Genomic DNA, 24,531 nt, shown 5'->3' with positions numbered 1-24,531 from the left:
AATTAAATTGTCAGATTAATCGATATACAATATTCATATAATTAAATCATAAATCGACAAATACTTGAAATAACAAGAATATTAAATCTAAGAATGAATATCTCACAGTGATAAATTAAACAGTAAAAAACAACCCTTAAACCAGACTAGAAAATTGGAGAGAAAATCCTTGAGCCACTTTTTCTTAGTGCTTCACGTTGTGTATTTTTTGGTTAGAGAATTGTGAATTGTTTGTGTAAAAAAATCTGCCGCCTCCCTCTCTGTGTAGATGGTTTAGGTCATCAAAAAAATAAAAGATTAAAGGGCCCAAAAAAATAAAAGACTAATAACCTAAAATAAAACCTAATCCTTAAAAATTAAAAGATATTTAGAAAATATCNTAAAAGATACTTAGAAAATATCCTCCAAGAATATAGAGTTTTTTTTATGGAAAAAACTCTATCTTATATTTATTCCTTGATATGAAAATTCTTCAACTCTCACTAGGCAGCTGAAGAATCGTCATAAGGCGTGATCACGCCTTATCTAAATACATCTTATGAATTTTTCTGCTCTACGTCTGACACTAAGATCAAATCGGCAACTTTAATTGTGATATAAAATCATCTTTTTTAGCCCAAATTTATCGCAAGAGCAGAAAACTGTCGACCTACAATAAAATCACACAAAAATGTGTCAATTAAACACGTTGGAAGTGGTAACAATGAGAGACATGACAACAAAAAATGCAACTATTATGACCCTATCATGAGCATTGGGTTGGAGCAGGAAGATTGTTTAGGATGTGGATGGCGGAAGGATTTTTGGAAGAAAGAAAAGGTCTATCCCCAGAAGATGTGGGAAAGATCTATTTGAGAGAACTCATCTCTAGATGCCTTCTTCAAGTCGAGAAGCGTAGCAGTTTCTTGAGACCCAAAGGATGTAAAATGCATGACCTGATGCGGGAGCTAGCTCTTTTCACCGCTGAAAAAGACCATTTCATATCTCTATGTAATCCACAAGATCTCAAAGATGGAATACCAGCACGCCGGATATCCATTCATGCTGACTCAGCTATTCAGTTTGGGCACGATAATATTTTCAGCCTTAAAGATCATAATAACCTTCCCCAGGATACACTTTTATCTAACTTTATATTATTGAGGGTACTAGAATTGAGGGATGCCCCGATCGATAACATACATAAAGCCATAGGTAAGCTCTTCAATTTGAGATACTTGGGTCACAGAGGAACTAGGATCAGCAATCTTCCCAATTCTGTTGGCAGGCTAAAACATCTGCTGACACTTGTTATCCGAGGAACAGAAGTGAAGGAACTTCCTTATGGGAAGGAAGGGTTGAAGAATTTACGGCATCTACTCATCTATGGAGGTCCACCCTGCCAAGAATTCTCGTACGCAAGGGGAGTGAGAGTCCCAATATCTTTACTCGTGTTAAAGAACTTGCACGTTCTGAATTGCCTTGAAGCAAACGGTGAAATAGCGAAGGGACTAGGTATACTTTCAATATTAGAAGGATTCATGGAGACGAAAAGTGTTGATTATTCAATATTAATTTTGTTTTATTGCAGGCCATTCAATACTAACATGTAGACGTTCCTCAAACAATACTTAATCAATATCTCAAACTCATTTTAATTCATCAATGGTTCCTAACAAATTAAATTTATAATGAACTCAAGCAGACACCTGAAAATTGAATCAATTAAATCAATACGAAACAGTTACTATCTCAATTAAAAAAGAAAAAAAATTAAAAATATATAGAAAGTCGAAGAATCCTAGAATTGACTCGTGATCGATCTAGTTAGTCATCACGTCACGCGCCACAATCTTGGTTTTCACTACTTGTAGAGCCTTTTCAATGTCTTGGAGTTGGCTTAACCCCAGGTTCTCTAGAATCATATCCCAGGCGGCTGGACCCTTCCCCAACGCCTCATTGATCCTGTTCTCCATATCCGTCAGCGCGGGCTTCTCGGGGGTCTCTGATCCACAAAGAAGCAGGGTTTCTGCACCAGCAGCAGTACCCTTCTTGGCCACAGAAGAAGAGGGATCGGCAAGGTAGCGCTTCAAAAGCGGGTTGAATTCAGGATCTCCTCCCACGTAGAGGTTGCCGGACATGGAGAAGGCAATGAACCCCGCCTGGGCGTCGAATTTCTGGCAGAAGTCAGTGACCTTGTTGAAGAGACCGTGGCGCCGTTTTGTGAAGGTTGTGTTCAGTTCACCTCTGTCCTCGATCAGCTTGATCCCCACCCTCCTGTCTTTTCGTTTCTTCTTGTTTAAGACGTCCATAACTTCTACTATTTGGTTTTCTGGGACGTTCATTGTTACGGCCGCAGATTCATGAAATTGAGAGAGAGATAGAGAGAGAGAGAGAGAGAGAGGCTAGCGAGATTGTGAGTAAGTCGACCACGATCTATATATTTATAGAGAAAAATCGATTTTATAGTAATTTTTGTGATATTTATTTATTTATGTACGTATTTGATTGGTATCCCACCAAGTTTCTCGCAGGAAATCAAAACTGATATGAAGAGATGATGGATACTTTTAAAAATAGTGGACTTTAATTTTTATCTAAAATTGGTTTTAGGTATTTAAATAAAAATACAAAATATGAATTTCTGTATTCTCTGGTGCAGTCCTAATTAGGGGTGTTCAAATTTTGGATAAAACCGAAAATCCAAACCGAAAAAACCGAACATCGAACCGAACTGAAAACCGAATTTTTTAATTCGGATATAAATGTTAAAACCGAAGTTTATTTGGTTCGATTTCGGATTATATATAACAAAACCGAAAAAACCGAAATTTTATTAAATTAATAATTTTTTTATATTTTTATTTATATTATATATTTTTATATGATATTTAGGGAATAAAGAACCATTTTGAATAATTTTTAGTTGATTGTTGTTTGTTTAATTAATTTAGACCTTATATTTAAATATTTTACTAAGAAAACATGTAGAAAGTTAACATATTATATTTTACAATATATTTATATCATTAATTTAAATAATTATACTAAAACCGAAATAACCGACCGAAATAACCGAACTGTTTTGGTAGAAAATCGAACCGAAGAAAAATGGTTCGGATATCGGATTATATATTTCTAAAATCGAAAATCAAAAAAACCGAAATAAAAAATCGAAAACCGAACCGAGCCGACCGATGGACACCTAATCCTAATCTAATAAAATTTATTTATGTAGCACACGTGTCAGTTGTTTTAAATTTTATGGAGTGCAAATTGGAAAAGAAAATCATGGCTTGTAAATCGTGATCCCATTTTTACCATATTTGAACGGATTGAGTCTCAATATAAATCTATTAGTTTCGCTCAAGGCCGTGTTTCCTTTGTTTCCTTTCCTTGTCGGTCTATTTTTTTGTTATGCAAAACTACTGAAATTTTTTAAAATAGCATCTATTGTAATATGAAAAAATAGTTTTTTTTTCCTACTAATTAGTTCAATTTCTTGAAAAATTAATAAACCAGAACTTAAAATTATACAAGGTAATTGACAAAAAAAACCATTCTCATAATAATAACAACAACAACAATAATCATCGTCAACAAATCCTTTAAGGTAACATCTTGGTTATTTGACTATTTTAGTAAAGCATAAAGCATTGCCTCTATCCCAGGGAAACAAGTTTCCACCAAATCTTTGTAAACAATCAGTGATGGGTTTTGTACTGGAAATCAACATGGTTCTCATGTCGGGTAAATTCATTCCGTTCTCCAGTGGATTTTTAAACTCAAGTAGATTTCGTTGGACATCGAAAATGCGTGATCTGCTAGCGTCCCAGCTAACTTCTTCACTAGTTCTGTTTGCAAGCAACCCTCTAGCTCGAGCAGCTTCCAATGCTCCTCTTCTTGTCACCATAAAAGCTAACACAACAATTAAACGTACGATTAATCTATCGTCTCCTTGATTTTACACCAATCAAGCAGCCAGCGAGCTGGTTTAAACAAAAAAAGAAGAAGCAGCCGTTACCTTCAGTTTTTACATGCATGCTTATGTCGCATCTAAGCAAGATATAAAAGAATTTGCAATGACAAAAGGATGGGTTTCAAAAGCGAGAAATGTACCATTACGAGGGACCGTAAAGATGTAATTGGTTGGAAGGCCAATGCCAAAACCGAGCAAAGTGAAGCCAACGCTAAACCCGACGCCACAGCCAGATCCAACATAACCAATTACTTCAGGGCCAAAGCCAGGACCCCATCCCACGCCGCAACCGATGCCTATTCCAGCTCCCCAAAAGGCTCCGTACGTTGGATGCACTGGGTTCCATCTTTCATATCTTCTGAAAATGCTCTTTATAATCATTTTAACCTGAAATATAATTGAGAAACAAAAAGTAGAGAATGAAGAAACAATCAATTATTGCAGTCGGTGGGATATTCAAAAGTTAGCAATGTACACAAAAGTATTTCATGACTAATATGCCGTGGTGTCTTCAGTAATACTACACATAACACACTCGTGACAAGAAAGCTTCTCACTTCAAACATAAATTCCAATTTCAGAAAATTTATTATAACTAAATATTGTAAAAGTATCGTTCGAGGCTAGGCTTATCAAGAAGTTACTATCAACATTCCTCTCACCGTGTTTAATTACCCTCCGTCCATTTTCTATGTAGAAGGTGAACTGTAATATACAAAGCCAAAATAAGAGAAAAACTGCGCGCAAGTAAAAAACTAGGAAAAAACTTATAGCATTCCGTTCCTGTGCGTGCATGGAAGAAACCACAGAAAAATGGAAAATTCGTTTTAATAATTACAGTTTCGTTAAAATAAGTTATTGAAGAATTCAAAGAACCTGGAACTGAATGAGTTTATCGCGTGTCAGACGTAAGCCAGTGTGAATACGTCGCCGCCTTCACCGTTCAAGCGCAACCGCAAGCTTTTGCGGATAACATAAAGCACCTTTTTATAGATATATACCACATTTCAGGATATCCAAGCATATCTGACTAGTCTTGACTAATAATTATAATAGTGATTAGTTTTATCAACATTTTTTATTGGAAATTTGTTTTATAACGTGTCTATTATATTTATTTGACTAATATAATTTACACGTTATTGAATTAGGTCGAAATTTACTAATATATAATAAAATTAATTTGTGTTTTTGTATCATAAAATTGATGGTATCGTTGTATTTGACAATTTAAATATTGTTTTTAACTAGTATAATATAATGTTTAGAAAATCGATATTTTTTTTTTGAAGGGGATTAGAAAATCGATATTATGTACGGTGTAAGTGTCCACGGAAATCGGCAAATACGGGGATAAGTGATGACAATAGTTCTTTATTCATATAATGAGTTAATTATATTTATATTTATTTATAATAATAAATAATATTTTTTATAAATAACTCAAATAAAAAATTTATCTCATGAAATTTAATTGTAAAACGTCTGATCGGTTTTTTTGGGACGAACAATGAGACAAAATCTTAGCAAATTGTCCTTCCCACTGCCCACGTACATCCAAAGGACATGCAAGTCATGAATAAAAGACCCTTGATAAAAAGCATCTGTTTATTTTTATATTTTATATAAAAAAAAATATAATAATATAATTTTTTTTAGATCATCAGTAAGATTTAAATAATAAATTATGTTTTGTACAATTTTTTAGATTAATCCCAGATATTAACATAAAATAGGATCAGTAATTTTTTTGTACAATTTATTAGATTAATCCCAGATATTAATATAAAATAGGATCAAGATTTTTTTTTAAAAATGGTCACCAATTTTGATGACGTGATTCATTTGTATTTCCATTCCTTTATTCTAAATAAAAAAGCATTTCCATTATTTAATGCGTGAATCATGAGTATTTTTCAAACAATATATATACTATAAATAAAATAAAAGTCTTATTTAATAACTAAATAAGTAAATTTAATGAAATCTTTTTCAATATTTCAATACTACCCTCCTTATTTAATGGAAAGTCTGAAATATTAGCAACTATCTTCAAAAGCAACATCACAAAATTTAGAGTCATGATTTAAATATATTATAGATTTACTTAAAATCATGTGATCCGACTGCTAATACTTATTATGTGAAATTGATTTTTCTAATCCCAAGTTCCCAATCATCTTCTAACATACTAATAATATATTTTATTGTATTTAAAAAAATATATTTAATTGTGATTATTCGCATTCATATTTCCTATATTTATTATAATTTTTATAAATATCAATCAAAACAATAAATATAGGAATTGTGAAGGATGATTTTTACAAAATATCAAAAAATTAAATATATCGCGTCATTAATTGTAATTTTGTACCGTCCAACTATATAATTCATAATCATTTATTTAATTTTACATAAATTCTTTTTGATATTAAACGCTTGAAAGCTGAAACCTTCCAGCTCCCCGCCCTTGAAAATTCGTCCCCCGCTCACTCTCATGAAAGTACTTAATCGGGTAATAAATATTTGAAGTGAAAAATGAGGAAGAGAACGACGAAAAGAGCTGCAGCGGGGAAGAGTGTGGCTACGCCGCTCACTCCGGTGTCTGANCCACGCTGTCACCGGCGAAGTCTCCGGAGACACTGTTTGACTTCAATTTCAATGGACTGACAAATATCGCCTCGTCATCGAAGAAGAAGAGTGATGAAAAGATGATGAAGCCTACCGGAATTTCTCCTCAGAAGTTGCAATCGCTCAAAAACGTGAGCACGATCAGTGATCTGAAAAACATCGCTATCTCGAACCTGGATTGCATCAAGCGGAAGCTGGAGATGTCGCATTCTGAGATTTTAAAGGACATCGAGGCATCTCAGTGTCGCCTCAGGAAACGACACAAGGTCTGGCTGCTCTCGTTCGGATACCTTCCTCGTTTATATTTAGCTTCATGTGTGTTCATCATTGATATTCGCTTATTGTTTCTAATTTCCGCTATCCTTGTTAGAAATTGAATTGTTGTTGATATTTTATTTAAGCATAACTTTATTTAGAACGTCGTTGATTTTTTTAACAATGTCGTTGTAATTTGTTACAGTAGTATTCTCTCAGCTAGGAATGTTTATTTGTTCCGAATTCTATAGAGGTTCTATAGTACTGAATGTTACTGCTTGTTTTCCCAACTAGCGAAGCATAATTGGTGGCATCTGCTCTCTGTTAAAGTTGATCAGAACAAGCAAGCATAAACCACTGTACCTTGTTATTGAAATGTATTTCTTACTTCCACAAATCTGGAAAGAGAACGGAGCATCAGATTCTGTTAGGATGCTAAGCTTTTAGGAGTCAACATTTTCCAAAATATTGCACATTTGCACCTCAATATTGCATTATACTCTGTCTGCTTCACCGGTACTAATAATTTCCTTTTCACAATTGTTTTGACTATGCACCAGTAATAGTAGAGAACAGAAGTTCAATAAGCAGTGATATAATTTTTCTGTAACATAGCACTGTATTGCAAGAAATTACATGTTTCCAAAATTTGCGAACTAATCAACTATGGCCTTCCGAAAATTGTATCCAACCATGAATTACGAGGATTTCTAGTCATATACACGAGCAATTGTTGCTCTTTAAAGGAGAATGATCTTGATTAATGTGTTTCAGCCATTATACCCTCCCGAAGTAAGATATCCATCGGAAAATGGTCCAAATATATGTAGTTCATTTTATTTAACGATTCAATTATTCAAATAAGCTAGATCCACTTTTCTATATTCTCTATATACTTGATTTTATTTGATGATTCAATGATTCAACTAAGCTAGATCCACTTCTCTATTCATCATAAGGGATCATAAGGGAAATTTCAGTAAGTAGTGATGTTAGATGATTATATATTATTCTTGACATGAATTTTTACCTTACACTTTTAATTTCACCGCATTAGCAGATACAGACCCAAGCATTTCAGCAAGTGATGGATGAAGCAGATAAGGATCATAAGAATATTTCTGAGCGAATCAAAGATGGTCGAGAAGCAATGATGGTGAGCGTATATGCGTTTATTTTTAAGATATCTGATTCGACATGAAGTCCTTAGCTGCAGTTTTAGTGTCACACTCTTCTCTTATGTTGTATTATTTCAGGCTTCATATGCAGAGTTTATAGCAGAAGCCCAAGCTACATCATCTCGTTGTAAGCTTGTTCTATTTGATAATCTTTCATGTCTAGTTACCATTGTCTACCATTTCACTACAAGTGCAACAAAATGTTTTCTCCTCTATTGTGTTTTTTTCCTATTCGTTCTCCTCTATCAAAGCATTTAGTTGTGTGATTCCTTAAATTTTGTTAGTAAGACATACGCCAAGGTTTCATTTGGACAAGTACTTTTAAAAAACTGTAATTATTTTATAAGCGAAAAAAATTTAAAGAAGGTGTTTTAATAAAATTTTGTTAAAACGTTTTTTAAAAAATATTAAATTTTTTTTTCAATTATAAATTTTAAAGAACAATTGAGATGTGTTTTTGATATTATTAGAAATGAAGGCAATGATGACAATTAAAACATGTTACTTTTAATCAAGAAAACGTGTTTATAGAATAGTTGTCGAAACACATATTTGTTCTTAAAACAAATTTTAAAACATTTTATATTTTTTGTAAAAATACTTTTATAAAAATGTTTTATAAGTATTTGTCCAAACAGAACCTAATAATAGTCTATTTAACAAATACATTCTAGATCATCCATCCGTTTACACTTCACAACTTGCATAAACATTCTGACCCGGCTAATTTGTACACAAACTTGTTACATAAATTAATTATCAAAGTGGCTAGCTAGAATCATTAATGGTGACGTGCAATACAATACAGATGTATTTCTGCAGCCTGAAGAGCTACTATTTCCTTTTACCTATAATTTGTTTTAAATTTCAGTTTGTGAAACATCTATCCCCCTGCTTGAACAAACTTATGAGAAAGGCATAGCTGCACTTAGGAGCCGATATGGAATCTCGTCGATCATAGTTTGATAAATGGAGTTCTTAGGTAAAGATAAGCTTTGTAATCTCTCTCTTTTTATTGTTGGAGACTGGAGTTATTGTGCTTCTCTTCAAATTTATTAAAACTTTTTTCAGATTGGAACTGTCTTTTGTTTCATATTCAAGTGAGATGCTTGAATGGATCTATGAACCTAAAACACGATTCTGAATCCATGAACTTAGTAGACCTAAAATTCCTATCTACTTTTATGTTGATCATGTAAAGTAAAAGTTAATGGATGGAATCAAAAATCCAAAATCTACTTATGTGGTGATCACATAAAGTAAAATTTAATGGGTGGAATTTAAAATCCGAAGTATATTTGGCTTGTAAGTTATTTCAATATGAAAGTTCCGTCAGATGTCTTTAACAGATGACCACAATCCACTTTTGTATAATGTCTTTTTTTGCCATAGCGATTTTGTCTGGACTTTGCATGGCTAGGGTTGATAAACACAATGGAGGACGAAGGATAAACGATAATGATCTAGCAGAGGGAAGTAAGAACAATTATCTCTTAAATAAAACAAAGATAAAATTTTATGACAGATTTTTCTTGTTGCGGTAAAGAATGGAAAAGTTCGTCATCACCAAAATTCCCAGTGTGTGGATTTATATTAAGTTCCTTTGCTAAGCATTTCTTTTGCATGATTTAAATGGATGCAAAATCATAGCACGAAGGCGTACGAAATGGCAATCTGGAATCTTGGGTTAGCAGCAATCTTACCAGCTTTTGTCTATAAAACTTTTTTTGCTTTCAATGTTGAGTCCGTTAAAACTATAGTACTCGTTGTGATTGTTAATAACCTGATACTAATAGGAGCAGTGATTTTTTACGCTGGATAATCAAATAATGGCAGAAGTGATAAATAGATTAACTTCCTGCTTGATTTACACGTATCTACGGATTAAATTCGGCTATTACTTGACCTAGAATATTTTTAGATTTAAAATCAAATAATTCATACTAAGACGTTCGGAAGCTTAGAGCGTCTACCCATGATTCAGAATAAAGCTTGGCACTTAAATCTTAAAGGCAATCGGTGTGTGTATAACCTGTGTAGGGATTTTGTTTGTTGGTTGTTTCTTTTTTAAAAAATAAAATAAAATAAAATTCTTGGAACTCAAGAACGGTGTTATATCGTGTAAAGTTCTCTCATGAGGTCGGATTTAATTAAGAACTTAAATTTTAAGACGCATTCCTTATTTTAGGCATTTAATGGATACTGTTGAAAGACTGAGTATTTTCCGATGAGTTGCTGTCATTTAAACGGAATATTATTCGTTAGCGCAATTCAACCCCCAAGTTTTATAGAGCACAGGCCCACAGCTGCACAGGAAAGTTAGATAGAGATTAAGTGAGGGGCATAATGGTAAATACGCACACCTTCGTTGAACAAGATAAGCTCCATTTTACAGTATTTGTGGACACCATATTCACCAACGATTCCTGTAATGGGAACCTATTCATATTCCAGAGCACCAACCTTACCATTCCCACCTCCATTAACCAAAACCAAACAAGGAATCTCATTCCCAATTCTTTGTCCGTTCCCATGGAAAAACCAGTCCCAGTTCACACACCTTAATCCTGTTTTAGCCACTCTAAACTCTCCAAGAGGCTTTGGCCCCAAAAAAACAACTAAGAAATCCGAGAAACCTAAGAAAAATTATGACAGTGATGATGATAATGAGGAAGAAGTGGATGACGGAGAAGAAGGCGTTATCCCAGAGATAGTGACCAACAGAATGATAAGCAGGATGGGTTTATCAGTGGGAATCCCTCTTTTCGTTGGATTACTGTTCTTCCCATTCTTTTACTATCTCAAGGTGGGATTCAAAATTGATGTTCCCACCTGGATACCCTTCATTGTGTCGTTTATCTTCTTTGGGACTGCTCTTATGGGGGTTAGTTATGGAATCGTCTCTTCTAGCTGGGATCCAATGAGGGAAGGCTCACTTTTGGGTTGGAATGAGGCTAAGAAGAATTGGCCTGTCTTCTGGAAGTCGTTTTGGGGTGGATCAAAAGAGAAGTAGGATGCGTTTTCTATCCCCTTGAATTAGAGTGGTTTAAGATTCTAATGTTTATAATTTGTTTATTAGATTTCTGGGTTTTGTGTTCATTGTGATATTTTCATGCGTTCCCCTATGTTTTTACTCAATTTTTTGAGATTCATGTGAAATGCGAATTTGGATTCAAAATGGGAGCTAGATTTATACGTAAATATTTAATGGATCACAAATATTATCATCCCGAAATTGGATTCATACTAGACTGAATCTGACTCGAGTGTGCCAACAAGCGGGTGCAGCAGGCACGAGTGCGAGCAAACGTGGTCTAAACAAATATCAAGTTTAAGTAGTATCGTATGCTATAGAGATTGAAGATTGTCAAACTATTAACACTTTTTACCGGCTTAAGCCTCGTTCACTAAACATTAGAATCTTAAATACAAGGCCCACCCTTTTTTCAGTGGCATTTATATTGTATATGCGGCGTATATACAGTTCACATGTGGAACTAGTGAGAACAGGCTGCCTCCTAATCCATATATATTCGAAGCCTACTTGGTTTTGGGCTCCATTAGAATGGGCTGATTATTAATTCTTGCTTATTAAAGGGCTTCAGATTTCAGAATTCGGAAGAAAATTAAATGAAAATAAATAAATACTTTGATTAGAGACATAGCTCCTGATGTTTCCTTAAAACAAAGTGCAAAGCAATACAGTCCAATTTGAGAAATACAGCACTGACAATTTATAAATTCAAACTCAAATACCAATCAATCTAATTGGTTAGATAATTAGTGAATTTTCTAAAATCAACTTTTGTTAATCTTGGTTTACAAATTACACACGGTACAAGGTTTTTTATTAGTCATCTAATCTATTTTTAGAACTGGGGTTTTCATTCCATCCGAACCAAATTTCATATCTTCCCAGCCTTTTAATTTAACTGAATTTCTATTTCTTTTAGTTTTTTTATTAATTCAAATAAATTAAAATTATTTGAAAAAAACGAATTTTTTTTTAAAAAAAAAACGAATTTTGGTTTGGTAAACCGAGCTAATAATACCGACCTGAAAATTGTAAAACTAAAAACTGAATCAAATTAATGGGTTGGTTTTTGGTTTTTGGTTTAAACTGAATTTTCGCGGTTTAGTTTGGCATTTAACGAAACTGTGAACCCCCAAAGAAGAATGCTGCAATAAGTTTTTCTTTATCAAAAGTAGTGCATGAGAGGCATATGCATAATCTTTTAATGCTGATTTTTTAAGATTTAGTTTAAAAAATTGACGTGTTTAATCTCATATTCTTGGTAAATAAAATAATTTTAAATTTTTAAATAAAATTTTAGTAGTTATAAATATATATATCGCAAAGCATTATTGCCTTTCTATAGTCTAGTTTAAGGAAGATAAAAATATTATCCAACATAGTCAAGTTGACAAATGAAATAGACAGCGGATAGAAAACAATAAACTAAGGTTGCTCTAGTACTACAATTATTCACCTCGAACAGGATCAAATTGCATGCTATGTATTTTTTCCACATTAAATTAAATGCAATTAAAGTTCCCCTTTTCATTTTCATCATCCCGTCTGTTCTTTTAACAATCCTTCGAAGAGAAGTTTCGAACTCAAACTGAAAAGGAGATCACAATTCACGTAATATAATAATCAAAGTATAAAAAACCGAGGAATAGGGAAAAGAATTTGGGACTAGTGATCAGATCTACCACGAAACCCCCTGCTTTACAGATTGATTAAATGGTTTCATTATTATTCGCATGATTTCTTGCAACAAAAGAACATTCCAAACGTTAAAGTTAAGTCTAATCTTGATGATAGGCTTTTAATGGTGGATGACACGTGGCAGTTACTTATTAGTTGAACGAGCAAACAAAAACATGAACTTTGAATTTTGTATGGTTTAAATTAATTAATTGGTCTGTTTACTTATAGAGGGGTTAGTCCCCTTCAAAGTACACCGAAAAGTGCCAACCAAAGTATAAGATGCATTGTTCTTGTTTGTTGCCCACATCCCTTTAAAATCATTGATAATGCCTATCTATTTCTTATAATACTTATCAATATGTTTTTCTGATAGTTCAATAAAATAATAAACATTATTTGCTAACACGTTCACCCCTTTAACTATAAAAATATTACATTAGATTTTAATATTTATAAATACCGATATATTATACAATAACCAGTTGAATAATGAGTCGTCGATGCCCTTGATCTCTCTCCATCACATGATTTTTCTCATGAAATACCCTTTAATTAAATCAAAATGTATAGCATATATTTGTGATTTATTGAATAGGAAAGAATTAAAGCAGTGCCGACAACAGACAAGATGGATCAAGTAAAATATATCTCTGCACAAGGAAGAATTTGATAGGTCATGCATGCATGCATGCGACCCTCTAAATTGTTTGTACCCGTACGAACAACATCGACACAATTCTGTCTACCATCAGGTCAGACAAAACACACGTAACAGTTGATGATCTAATTCAGAATCTTTCCACTATTTTTGCAGAGATTCAATTTCAATTTGGATTTTCTTTTGTGCGAATACCGCTTATCTACACTATACATATATATTATATATATGAGTTTTGATATGATATTTACTAATCGTGTTCACTTTTNAGTGTTAACTCAACGGTGGACATAAAAATAAACACGGTTGATGGACAACATATCAAAACTATATATATAAGACATACAGTTGTTCTTTCAGTATGTTCTTTTCCTATCTTACACGGGTTGAATTTCATCGTGTGTACTGTGATCGCGTAAGAGTTACTGGATTCTTAAAACATGGAGGGGTTGTCTCGTAAAATATGAAACTTTCGAATTATCTAATGTGTTTACCATTAATCATGTGTAGAAATGAGGCAGAAGAGCGTACAATTTATGGAAAGAGAAAAAAGATATTAAATTGGGGACTTACCAAGGTATCTTTAATGTGGTGGTAAAGACACTGATTAACTTAGATGTAAAGCTGATTCGCAATATGCCAAAAAGATTAAAAAGAAGAAGAAGAAGATCTTGGTTGGATATATGCAAGATTCGAATTTCTATCATTCATTATTGTTCCAACTTTGAGTAACGTTGAATTCAAATATTTTTGGGATTGGAATTTAATTATCTCCAATTAGTGAAAATTGATTTTTCTTGAGTTTGTTCAAGGATGAATTTTGTTTGGTTGACAAATATAATGGATGGTAGATGATATTGCCAACTTATCATAAATAATACCCTTTGCATATTTAGTATTTAATTAATTAATAATAATTTCTAGGTAGAATCATTTATCAAATCATACAACTTACCATGTTCAATTCTAAAAATCCCACAAGACATTATTTGCTGTACCCACATTTTGTATATCAAATTAAATTTAGATTTATTAATTTAAACTGAAAATTGAATATTAATCAACACACATCAATACATAATTTAACCAATATGTGCACGACACGTGTCACTCGCCACCATATTAATTTTGCAATTAAAAATTGATCCCTTATAAGCAATCAGGGTACAATCCCAACAAAACAATGCACAAATTATGTGTTATATGGTTTCCTTTTTCTTTTTTTATTTATTTTTCCTAATTTCCGTTAGTGTGGTGGTGTCCACCCACTATAAATACACACAACACAACCAGGAACCTCCATTTGCCTGTCTCCATAGCCCATTTTTGTTCTCATTCGTGCACCCAGATTTTAACAAGTATATATATATGTATGGGAAATCTTGTCGCAAAGAATCAGATTTAAGCGGCGCCGCTGCCGGGTAGTATCGCCGGAGAATATTTTCCTACCAAATATTTTATTGTTGCTGCATGCAGATGGAGAATTATTCATCTTCACTGCTCATTTAAAGATCTCTTTAAACTCGATCCAATCATTTATGGGCTATCTACCAGCTGTTTTTTAATTTCTTAGTTTGAATCTTCTTTCTTGTTTTTTTCTATTACTTCTTTCTGTTCCGTTGCATTCCGAGAAAGTTCCCCAGAATCGTTGAAGGGTGGGTTTTTTTTCACTGCAGGTTATAGCCAAAGATTCAATTTTTTGAGGTAAAGTTTTTGGTTTAATCAGTTTCATACAAGGATACATACTATGTTTGCCTTTAATCTGTTTGGTTAAAAAAAAATTTCCCTCTCTCTCACATAAATTTGTTTTTCTTTATTTTTTTCGTGTTAAGGTTATGAGAAAATCAGAGAGAAATTTAAAGATTTTTTTTTTTTGGAAGGATTGAGTTATGGCACGCTCTCTATGTATTTTAAAATTCAATTATTAACATCTAAATTAATAAATCATATATAACACAACCAGAAGTCCAAATGGCCCACAAATGTGGATTGGACAAGGACAATTTTTTTGTCTGAATTCATTCCCCGTCTATGCTTCCAAAACTTGCTGATATTTCAAATAAAATTAGCAGGAAATCGTCGACCTGAATATTAATTGGCACAAAATTTATGTTTACTATTTTGAAAGGGAAAAACTTGAACATAAGCCAGAACTTCCCAAAGATTGGAGGGTACGTATATATAAATATATACCAAATCTTGAATTAATTAAGCACCGATCTACTGACAAATTAATATATATGATTAAATATTCTTTGATGAATAATTCCATTTGCTAATTTGGAAATTGCAGGGAGTAGAAAGAAAAAGATGTTGACGTGTATTACTTGCTCGAAGCAAAGAATGGAAGATGGGGGTGAGGATACCCCGCGTGGGACTCCAAATCCTAAAGACACCCTCAAAAGCCTCACTGCCCAGGTTCCAGTCTTTTCATTTTATTTATTTAATCAATAGATTTTACTCGTTTTTAATCTAGTGACAAAGTGAGACCCCAATATCTCTTGGATGGGTTGTGTATTTTTTTTTTACAAAAAGAACCAAATAAAAGAGCAAAATCATAAAAGTTTATGCAAAAAATAGTTAGGGACTTCAAATATTATACTAGCTAGGGCAGCTTTGCCGATTTTATCAAAATACTACACGGCCTTCTTCTTTTTCTTTATTTCATATTATTAAAAAAGGTAAATATTCTTAATCCAGTAGTACTCTTGTTGCTTTTCCCACATCCAATGATGGGTCCAATCCTGCAACCTTTTTTGGTGCTCACATATCTGTATTTTACATGTAAATTGGATTTGGAAGTGTGGTCGAGTTCTGTGGTTCTTGGTTTTGGATCCTCAATAGCCAATAGAGACAAGACATAAAAGAATCCACTAAATAGTGATTTTGGGTTCATATCACCAAATTATGAAATATAGAACGAGTTGAAAAGATTTATGACATATATATATATATGTGTCTGTGTATGTATGCCTACACTGTTTCAACAAAGCTTATTCATATAATTGAGGCAGCAACGATCATGACTTCGAAACAAGGGAACATCATCACAATCACACCTCGGATCATGTGTCGAAATCTTGGTCCCGATATGTCTGGTCCCAACCCTCGTTCTTTTCTCTTTTAAGTTTCTTTTTTTAGGGGATCAATCTGTTTCCAGAAACTGGAAAATCTTGAAATCTAATTAAGTATCGGTAATTGAATTATTTTATTTTCCGGATATTCAAATTATAGATCATGTATTGAGGTATAATATATGAATTCTTTATTTCTAATATTTTAATATATTGGACTCCATTTTTTTTCTAGAACAGAGAATACTCTTAAATTCACAACAATATTTTCACTACTTTCTCACCGTCCTAATTTTAGTTTGAAGTAGTAATAAAAAAACATAAAATTTCCGCTTGAAGTAGAAACATATATTTTCACTAATTTCTATGCCATGTTTAACTGTTTTTTTTATGCTTTCGGATGTTAAGCTGATGGAATTTTCGCGTGGAATATCCATAATTCTGGCATGGGATTTCAAAATTATGGTTTTGTGTGTAGTTTCCCATTCATATATTGGCCTAAGATTTCTAGCACAATTTCTTATCACCAGATCAAGGATATGGCATTGAAGGTTTCGGGAGCGTACAAATGTATGCCCGGGCAGACAGATGACAACTGCAATAAGCGAAGACCTTACCCCGATTTCGATACAATTTCCGAGGGGGTTCCATACCCTTTTGTGCAACCAGGAAGCTCAAGTTATGCTCCATCTTGGGATTTTTTGAGAGTCGGAAATCGTCCAGCTCGGCCTGACCCAAGATTTTCTGGTGGACTAGATCAATCTTTCTCATCTCAATCCAGAGAAATGGTGTTAGAGAAGGAAGATGAATCAAAAGAATGGATAGCACAAGTGGAGCCTGGTGTTCAGATTACTTTTGTTTCTCTTCCTCGAGCCGGGAACGATCTTAAAAGGATCCGTTTCAGGTATACACCTTCTTACAACATTTGTGTCTAGACATTTCAAGAAATCGTATCCAGATTTCAAAAATAAAATTAAATGGGATGTCCGGATTAGTTTTATTTTATGACCTTCGTCTTGATTGGAATCTGAAGCCGGGAGATGTTTAACAAATGGGAAGCACAGAGATGGTGGGCCGAAAATTATGACCGAATAATGGAGCTGTACAATGTCCAGAAATTCAATCAGCAAGCTCCCAATACTCCAGGGAGATCAGAAGATGGAGTAAGTCAGACTCACTTTCTCTTTGCATTGCGCCCTTTTTCTATAAGATTAGGATCGTCTTTCTATGAGAATCGCTATTTTGTCCGCAAACTTTTAAGCCTTTACTTCCTATTACTGCAGAGAGACTCAACGTATTCAAGGCTTGGATCAGCCATGGAAAGCCCTCGAATGACTCCATCAGTAAACAAGGAATGGACTCCGAGGTACAATCTCCAAGGTGGAAACCAGCATTACAACCACGGATCCAGTGCATACCACAACGCTGGCACGAAGAGTGAGACTATGGAAGCATCAAGAATGACGAACTCATCTCGAGATGAGGCCTCAATATCGTTTAGCAGCGCAAATGACATTGAGTCCGAGTGGATTGAAGAAGATGAGCCGGGCATTTACATTACCATCAGACAATTTCCTGGTGGAACCAGAGAACTTCGACGAGTCAGATTCAGGTAACGAAACTCGGACCTTGTGAAAATTTCCCAAAAATATCGATTCTTAGTTTTATAGGTGTCTAAACAATACGTTTGAACATAAACTATCTTTTGTAGTCGCGAGAAATTCGGAGAGGCAAATGCGAAGCTTTGGTGGGAATCGAACCGGGATAGAATACAATCTCAATATCTTTGCTAGTACATCAGTGGCATCAACGATGGAACACTGGTAACCGACGGGACTGAATTAACCACCATCGTCGTGGTTAGAAAAATTACTACAATGTTAGTTTGACTTAGAAATGTTCTCATAAAGAGAGAAAATTCAACAAGATTTTTCATTGAGTTGATGCTTTGTTTTCGATGTTTTATAACAGTCCAGGCCTTGTTTTTTCCAAGATTTGGTTCAGATTACATGACTGATTGTTTAACTGTTAAATTTCACCTGTCTCATTAGCATGGTTTTTCTTAAATGCTACGGATGCAAGATTTGATATTTTTTATTCAGAACAACTGTTCTTTGGATCATTTATCTGTAATTTACGCAGATCTGCTATTCTGTTATATAATGGATTTTAATTAGTCTGAAGATATGATTCTTGCGTTTCTAATAAATTATTTCACTCAAAATGATATGCAAGCGTAAGAATTCAGACAAAAAAATGTAGTTTCACTCAAGAAATGAAAACAAGCAGGGTAACACTTCATAACACAATACTACTCCTTTTTCTTGCCCAATTGTGCTTTCATTTGAATTTGCAACTTAAAGTCTTATAAAAGGTAAACATTGCACGATTTACTCATTAATATCATTTATTTGCCGATAAACATAAATAAATAGTCACTATAAATATCAATCTAACGTACAACTCGATAAGACATGCTAAGAGCCGTCTAGAGAACACATTGTCAAAAAGAAAAACCAGCAAAAAAGTGACCATGTTATGTGGAAGATTTGAACTTGACACTGTTTTATAACAAATAAATTCCGATATATGGCTTCTTGTGCTGTAAAGAATATATAAATAGGTATGGATCTCTGTGTAAGCTATTTCTAATCTGTATTATCTTGAACTTTTCTTTGAGGAATACCAGAGTTTCTTCTGGCAAATCAGAATCTTTTCTGATTCAACACCGTACTCGGTGTCTTCTTTCCGACAGCCCCATCTCATCCCTTTGGCTAATGTAGCCACTGCATCCACGAAGTAGCTCGATTCTCGAATTAAGGCGTACCCGTTTGGCCGGAGGATACGATCCATTTCGAGCAAAACATACTTCATTTCACACCTGTCAAATAAAATAGTTCCTGTAAAGCCATTTTTACAGTTGAATAAGAAGAAATTTTATCAAGAAGATTGTTCACCTGTGACTTTCAGCGGTGAAAAGGCCGTCTAGATGAAGAAGATCATATGTTCGAGGATATGTTGAGAAAGCCTCACACCTAACAAGACAGACAAATATGAGACATTGTTGAAAATGAGAAGAGGGTGGGTGGGTGGTGAGCTGATATACGATGATCTATTTTCGAGTGAGAGGGCATAAGTTACCAGTCATGATATGTCCCGATGAGGCCTCTATCGTACACTACGCCAAGTGTATTAGGAGCGTAAGAGGAAACAACATTCATGACCCAGGAAGGGTACTCAACTAAACCAGCAGCAAAACCTCCATACATAGTGTTCATGTCCATGATGTTTCTTATCTTGTCTGTTCCAATAGCAGGAAGCAACTTCCTGTAGTGTTCTACTCGTGTCTTCCATTTACTATCGTCGTGCTTGAAACCGCCGTCACTTCCACCACGAATATCTGAAACACGTTCTGGGGCAGTATGCAGCCTTTCCGGCCATTTTGGGAGCGATTTTAATGCTAGTTTTTTGTACTTCGGATTAGGAGTAACAACACAACCTCGGATTGGAGTGTACCATGCAGAATCGGGTTCAAGACTGTCATCACATTTTGGAGGATATGTGTCAGGAGCATCAAGTTTATTATAACAGTTGCTATCAGATAATTTCTGCCAGACGGCAATGTCATCTTTTTTCTTGTACAATTCGAAACACATTGAAGTAAGCAACTCTTGCAACTTTTCATAATCTGATTTCTGCTCTTCAATGGTCGTATTCCACCCCCTCCAACGATTCTCATAGTTCACGGGAGGGCCGGAGAGAATCCAGAAACCACCAGGCCGAAGAACACGATTTATCTCTAATAGGTAGATTCCACCTGAAAATTTACAATAATCAAGTAAAGAACCATGCTCGGAGCAAGGATTGTAACTTTGAATTTTTCTAGTTTTCTAGGGAATTACCGAATTCAGTCCATGGTATAAGGCATCTTGAGCAATGTGCCATGTCAAAAGAACTTGATGGAAAAGGGAGTCGCTGTGTTGATATGACACCAAGAATTGCAGGAATTCCCCGTTCTAGAGCAAATTGAACTTGAGCCTCGTGATTATCTCTCGGGGCAAGCGAGACCGTCAGGATCCCACGGTCGAGTAAATCTCCTCCCCAGCTAGCCACCTTTACAAATTAAGCACACAAGAACTTAAATACTTGATGGTAAAATATAGATGTACGCAGCTCATGGGAGAGACATACAAATCGGACTCACCCCACATCCCGTATCAATGGCAGTTCGGATCGTTCCATCTTTCATTCCCGGGATCAAATCTTGCATCAAATCAACATACAGACTGACACCATTGGGAAACATTGTGCCACCACCGGGGAAGAGGAACTTCTCCTCTTCTTTCTTAAGCCAATGTTGATTAGACTTTTGTTTGTTAATCCAATCATATGGGACATTCCTGTGCGGATCATTGAAAATATATGCTTTTAGCATAACTTGTAAAATGCAGCCTTCCTCGTTTTATTAAAAAACTATAGTCGATAGTAATTCAAATATATTAAAACTATACACCAATCACAATGCAGTGTTATAGTCCTTTACCACAGAGGCAGCCACAGATTGCTCCCAACATAATTGCAATGAATTAAAACCAGTATTTTTAGCAGGATAATGAAATTACCTGTACCAACATTCGTCCCTGCTCGTTGGCCATCTGATCGGTAATTTATAACCATCTGGTGGGGGAATTATGCATTCTTTCTTTTCAAACACCGGAGGGCAATGTCGTTCAAGAAAAGAAAGGCGATGAAGACTGTACTTTTTCCATCTCTGCAAGAAAAAACAAAGCATAATCTTATCCGCAAGACATTCAAAACAAGAAATTAACTGAATAAAATCTCAGAATCAAATAGTAGACGGCCACCTTCGGATCTGTGCAGGGCGTATAATCTTGAAATTCGGAGCCACATTCGGGAAAAGTTACAGCTTTCATTTGAGGAGATCCTCCGGCCGTTTCCTTGGATGTTTCCACAGATTTACTGATATCTTTAGCCACATATCTATCTTTTTCTGAACAAAAAATTCCGCCAAGATAGAACGAAAATCCACACAACACGATGAACATTAACGATATGGGAACTGCCCTAGAATTTTTACTAGGGTGAGAACTTGGTTTTCCATCTTTATCCTTCATGGTTTCTTGATTCTTAATAGTCTGCAAGTATACAAGAGTAGATGAATATCACTTCGACTTGAGCTTCAAAAATAAGTCCAAATTGTTTAATACAATTCCGATCCTTAGAAATCATGAATGGCATAGACAAAAATTCAATAAATTCATGAAAGTGTAAAGGAAAAAGGCAAACAACGACATCCATTTCTACCAAGAATAATGTCTGAAAGGATTATAAACATATAAATAGCTTAATCTAACACAAATATAGCAACAAATGCAAACAGAACAAATGTGAGTTAGAAGCATTACCCACTGTAACAAAAAGGAAACTTAAGCAGATCTAGGGATCAAAACAAGAAAATATGAAGTAAAAATTCGAAAAATTGAAGAAAGAGAGACACAAAACTTTTAATGCCACTATTTGTGTGTGTTTTCACGCAATGTTGAAGCCAAAATCTGTATGAATTTCAGCCTACTTCTTGAGGGCCTTCTTCATCGTTAAGCTGACAAAAAAAGAAAATTAAAAAGAAACCACCCAATAAAGGAATCTCACCAAACTAGCGTAGCCATGCAAAAAGAACCAAAAGCACTCGATGCAAAAAAAATTTAAACATGCCTTATAGATGAAGAAAAGTTCACTCGAGAAACAGAGTAACCATTCAATCCATCTGATAAAAATATCCCAAAGTTCTAACAAGAAGAAGAAAACCAACACAAGATACCAGAATGGAATTTGCAATAAAGATCCAATCTTTTATCCAAAATATCCATACAAAGCTCAAGAGCCTCGTCCAAACTTCAAATCAGATCCGATTGCCAAAACACATTAAAAAAAAAATACTCAGATAACGGAAACGGAGGCTGCCCATTTTGGCAGATTTAAACAAAACAACACAAGAATCAGAGAACACTATCAATTCAACCAGGGAAAAAAAAAAAGCACAATGCAAAGAGCGGAATCCAGATCTGTCCCACAGAACAAAAATATCTGATATAATAATCTGATGATGAGAAACATCAAATGATCGAAAAATTACCTAACACAAAAGAATGCGTATGTGTACGAAGATACACACACTTCTGACACAATATCGAGGACCAATCAAACTCGAAGTACTTTCTGGAAACAAGACTGTAAACCTTAAGAACCAATGCCAACCCAGGAATGAAGAGAAACCCCTCTTGCTACGTATTTATTGTTGAATGAGGGACAAAAGAATGTGACAGAAAATTGAACAAGATGTGATTGTGTACTTTACCCGATGGTCATCCTCTCATGCATATAGATAGACATGTGTTGTATGTAGCTGTCTTTTAACTGGTTTTTATTTATTTTTTTATTTGTCCTAAAATAAATAAATAATATATATTTCTTTTTGGTCGTAAAGGGTGCCTTCCTGCTTGCTTCTTCATTGAGTTGTAGTTTTTCTTGTGAGGTTAGTTCAAGTTAACAATTTCTTCTGGTTAAAGTTGGAAAATGGGTGAAATCAATTTTACAGATGAATTTAATGTGTGGAATTATTGTTATATTATTCTTATTATTATTTGATTTATGGAAATGACTCTTCCTATTCTTACAGAAATAACAGCTATTAAAAAATATGGTCCACTGCAAATATTCATTTAAAAATGGGTCATGGGTCGGGTTATCTTATCTTCATTGAAAGAATTGTCCAAGAACTATTGACTTGTTCAAAGTTTATTCCAATTATATAGTTTTTTGTCATCTCAAATATATAATACAGCTTAGTAGAATTTTTTTTCTTTTTCTTAATATTATATTTATAGGAAAATGTTAAACTATTATTTTTATAATGGGATAAAATATAAGACTTGTTTATAAATTTATTTTTCCAAAGATTTTTTTTAATATATATGAAAAAAACATATATATTCGAAACGAAGAAAGTAACATTAATTTTATACAGACATATGTCTATATATAGACATACTTGTATATGTATGCAGCGTCTTACGCGTTTTCCATTATTCAATGACGGTGTCCCATACAAGATTTAATTATTAATAATTACAACGACTATAATTGTATTTATAATGATAATAACACTATATATTATATAAGAATAAAGAGAAAATTGACTTTTACGTGAATAAAATAATTGCCGTCGTTAGTATATATTATTATATTTTGAAGCGAAAAATTTAATTGGATGGGTATGGGAAATTGGCATTAATGGAGGAGTGGACTTAACAAACTTCACATGGATTTTCACAAACTCATTAATTAGCTGTCCTCCTTTTGTTTTTTGGAAAATCACAAATAAAATTGAACAAAAAATTAAGGTAAAATGTGAATTTTAATCTGTGTCATTTTTAGTCATATATGTTTCGTTGACTCAATTATAATCTTGTAATTATATCTCTTTTTAATAATTTTAATCATTATATCGTCAAAATCAGGTAACTAAATGACTAATATCATTGTTAAAATTTATAATTACGTTGTCAATTACACATGCATATCTCATCGATAATTAATATGTTTGAAAACACACACATTTACATATATGAAACAAATGGAGTATTAAAAATGGCAAATAAAATACACATACAATTTCTAAAACCTTTATTTTATATAAATTTGTATGTTTTTTATATTAGTCTTATAACTTCTTAAAGTTGGGTTTTCATCTAATAACTTGTATTTTTTTGTTTTGATCATTTTTCATCAAAAGTCATTTAAACTACCGAATAATGTTTCTTGATAATGATCATACCTGTCTCACACGATGAAAATAAAAATCCTATATTACGTATATTAATTTAACCTGAGCAAAGTTAAAGGAAAACGACAAGATGTAAATTGCTATTTACATGTAGATCAAACAAAAACTTTCCAATAACTGTATGGAATTCAAGAATGGGGGATGAGCAGAATCGAATAATTGATTATTTCTTTTTCTCAACATGCGTGCATATATA

At 33.8% G+C, this 24,531-nt stretch overlaps 6 protein-coding genes and 1 pseudogene across 7 annotated transcripts; 4 read left to right on the top strand and 3 right to left on the bottom strand.

The window, feature by feature from the left end:
• LOC140968243 (disease resistance protein RPM1-like) overlaps positions 1–1,611 on the top strand; it is a 2,468-nt pseudogene extending 857 nt beyond the window's left edge.
• A 191-nt stretch (positions 1,612–1,802) lies between these two features.
• LOC140968242 (agamous-like MADS-box protein AGL61) lies at positions 1,803–2,324 on the bottom strand. Its single transcript, XM_073429149.1, has one exon. It carries the CDS (start codon positions 2,322–2,324, stop codon positions 1,803–1,805), a length of 522 nt encoding a protein of 173 aa, XP_073285250.1.
• Positions 2,325–3,525: 1,201 nt separating this feature from the next.
• LOC140968247 (cadmium-induced protein AS8-like) lies at positions 3,526–4,978 on the bottom strand. The gene is made up of 3 exons (XM_073429154.1): positions 4,835–4,978; positions 4,099–4,345; positions 3,526–3,897 (listed from the first exon to the last, which is right to left on the bottom strand). The coding sequence occupies exons 2-3, from the start codon at positions 4,337–4,339 to the stop codon at positions 3,605–3,607; spliced, it is 534 nt and encodes a 177-aa protein (XP_073285255.1). The 5' UTR covers positions 4,340–4,345; positions 4,835–4,978; the 3' UTR covers positions 3,526–3,604.
• Positions 4,979–6,487: 1,509 nt separating this feature from the next.
• Positions 6,488–9,069, top strand: LOC140968240 (uncharacterized). The gene is made up of 4 exons (XM_073429146.1): positions 6,488–6,858; positions 7,908–8,003; positions 8,104–8,152; positions 8,897–9,069. The coding sequence occupies exons 1-4, from the start codon at positions 6,673–6,675 to the stop codon at positions 8,989–8,991; spliced, it is 426 nt and encodes a 141-aa protein (XP_073285247.1). The 5' UTR covers positions 6,488–6,672; the 3' UTR covers positions 8,992–9,069.
• Positions 9,070–10,415: 1,346 nt separating this feature from the next.
• LOC140968244 (protein PAM68, chloroplastic-like) lies at positions 10,416–11,203 on the top strand. The gene has a single exon (XM_073429150.1). The coding sequence runs from the start codon at positions 10,457–10,459 to the stop codon at positions 11,036–11,038; it is 582 nt and encodes a 193-aa protein (XP_073285251.1). The 5' UTR covers positions 10,416–10,456; the 3' UTR covers positions 11,039–11,203.
• Positions 11,204–14,718: 3,515 nt separating this feature from the next.
• LOC140968245 (protein Brevis radix-like 1) lies at positions 14,719–18,567 on the top strand. Of its 2 annotated transcripts, XM_073429151.1 has the most exons (6): positions 14,719–15,101; positions 15,691–15,815; positions 17,002–17,375; positions 17,505–17,634; positions 17,755–18,083; positions 18,183–18,565. In XM_073429151.1, the coding sequence occupies exons 2-6, from the start codon at positions 15,708–15,710 to the stop codon at positions 18,262–18,264; spliced, it is 1,023 nt and encodes a 340-aa protein (XP_073285252.1). In that variant the 5' UTR covers positions 14,719–15,101; positions 15,691–15,707; the 3' UTR covers positions 18,265–18,565. The 2 variants fall into 2 exon arrangements, with proteins under 2 accessions (XP_073285252.1, XP_073285253.1); XM_073429152.1 differs by lacking the exons at positions 14,719–15,101; positions 15,691–15,815 and adding an exon at positions 16,542–16,591 and having other exon boundaries at positions 18,183–18,567.
• Positions 18,568–18,889: 322 nt separating this feature from the next.
• Positions 18,890–22,839, bottom strand: LOC140968246 (probable methyltransferase PMT20). Its single transcript, XM_073429153.1, has 8 exons — positions 22,626–22,839; positions 21,337–21,627; positions 21,094–21,242; positions 20,676–20,871; positions 20,374–20,584; positions 19,613–20,288; positions 19,429–19,506; positions 18,890–19,352 (listed from the first exon to the last, which is right to left on the bottom strand). The coding sequence occupies exons 2-8, from the start codon at positions 21,604–21,606 to the stop codon at positions 19,130–19,132; spliced, it is 1,803 nt and encodes a 600-aa protein (XP_073285254.1). The 5' UTR covers positions 21,607–21,627; positions 22,626–22,839; the 3' UTR covers positions 18,890–19,129.
• Between the last annotated feature and the right edge of the window lie 1,692 nt (positions 22,840–24,531).

This window comes from Primulina huaijiensis, unplaced genomic scaffold, assembly GCF_012295235.1.
Source record: "Primulina huaijiensis isolate GDHJ02 unplaced genomic scaffold, ASM1229523v2 scaffold34271, whole genome shotgun sequence".
Lineage (NCBI taxonomy): Eukaryota > Viridiplantae > Streptophyta > Magnoliopsida > Lamiales > Gesneriaceae > Primulina > Primulina huaijiensis.
Note: the sequence above shows the minus strand (reverse complement) of the source record. Positions and strands in the feature narration are given on the sequence as shown.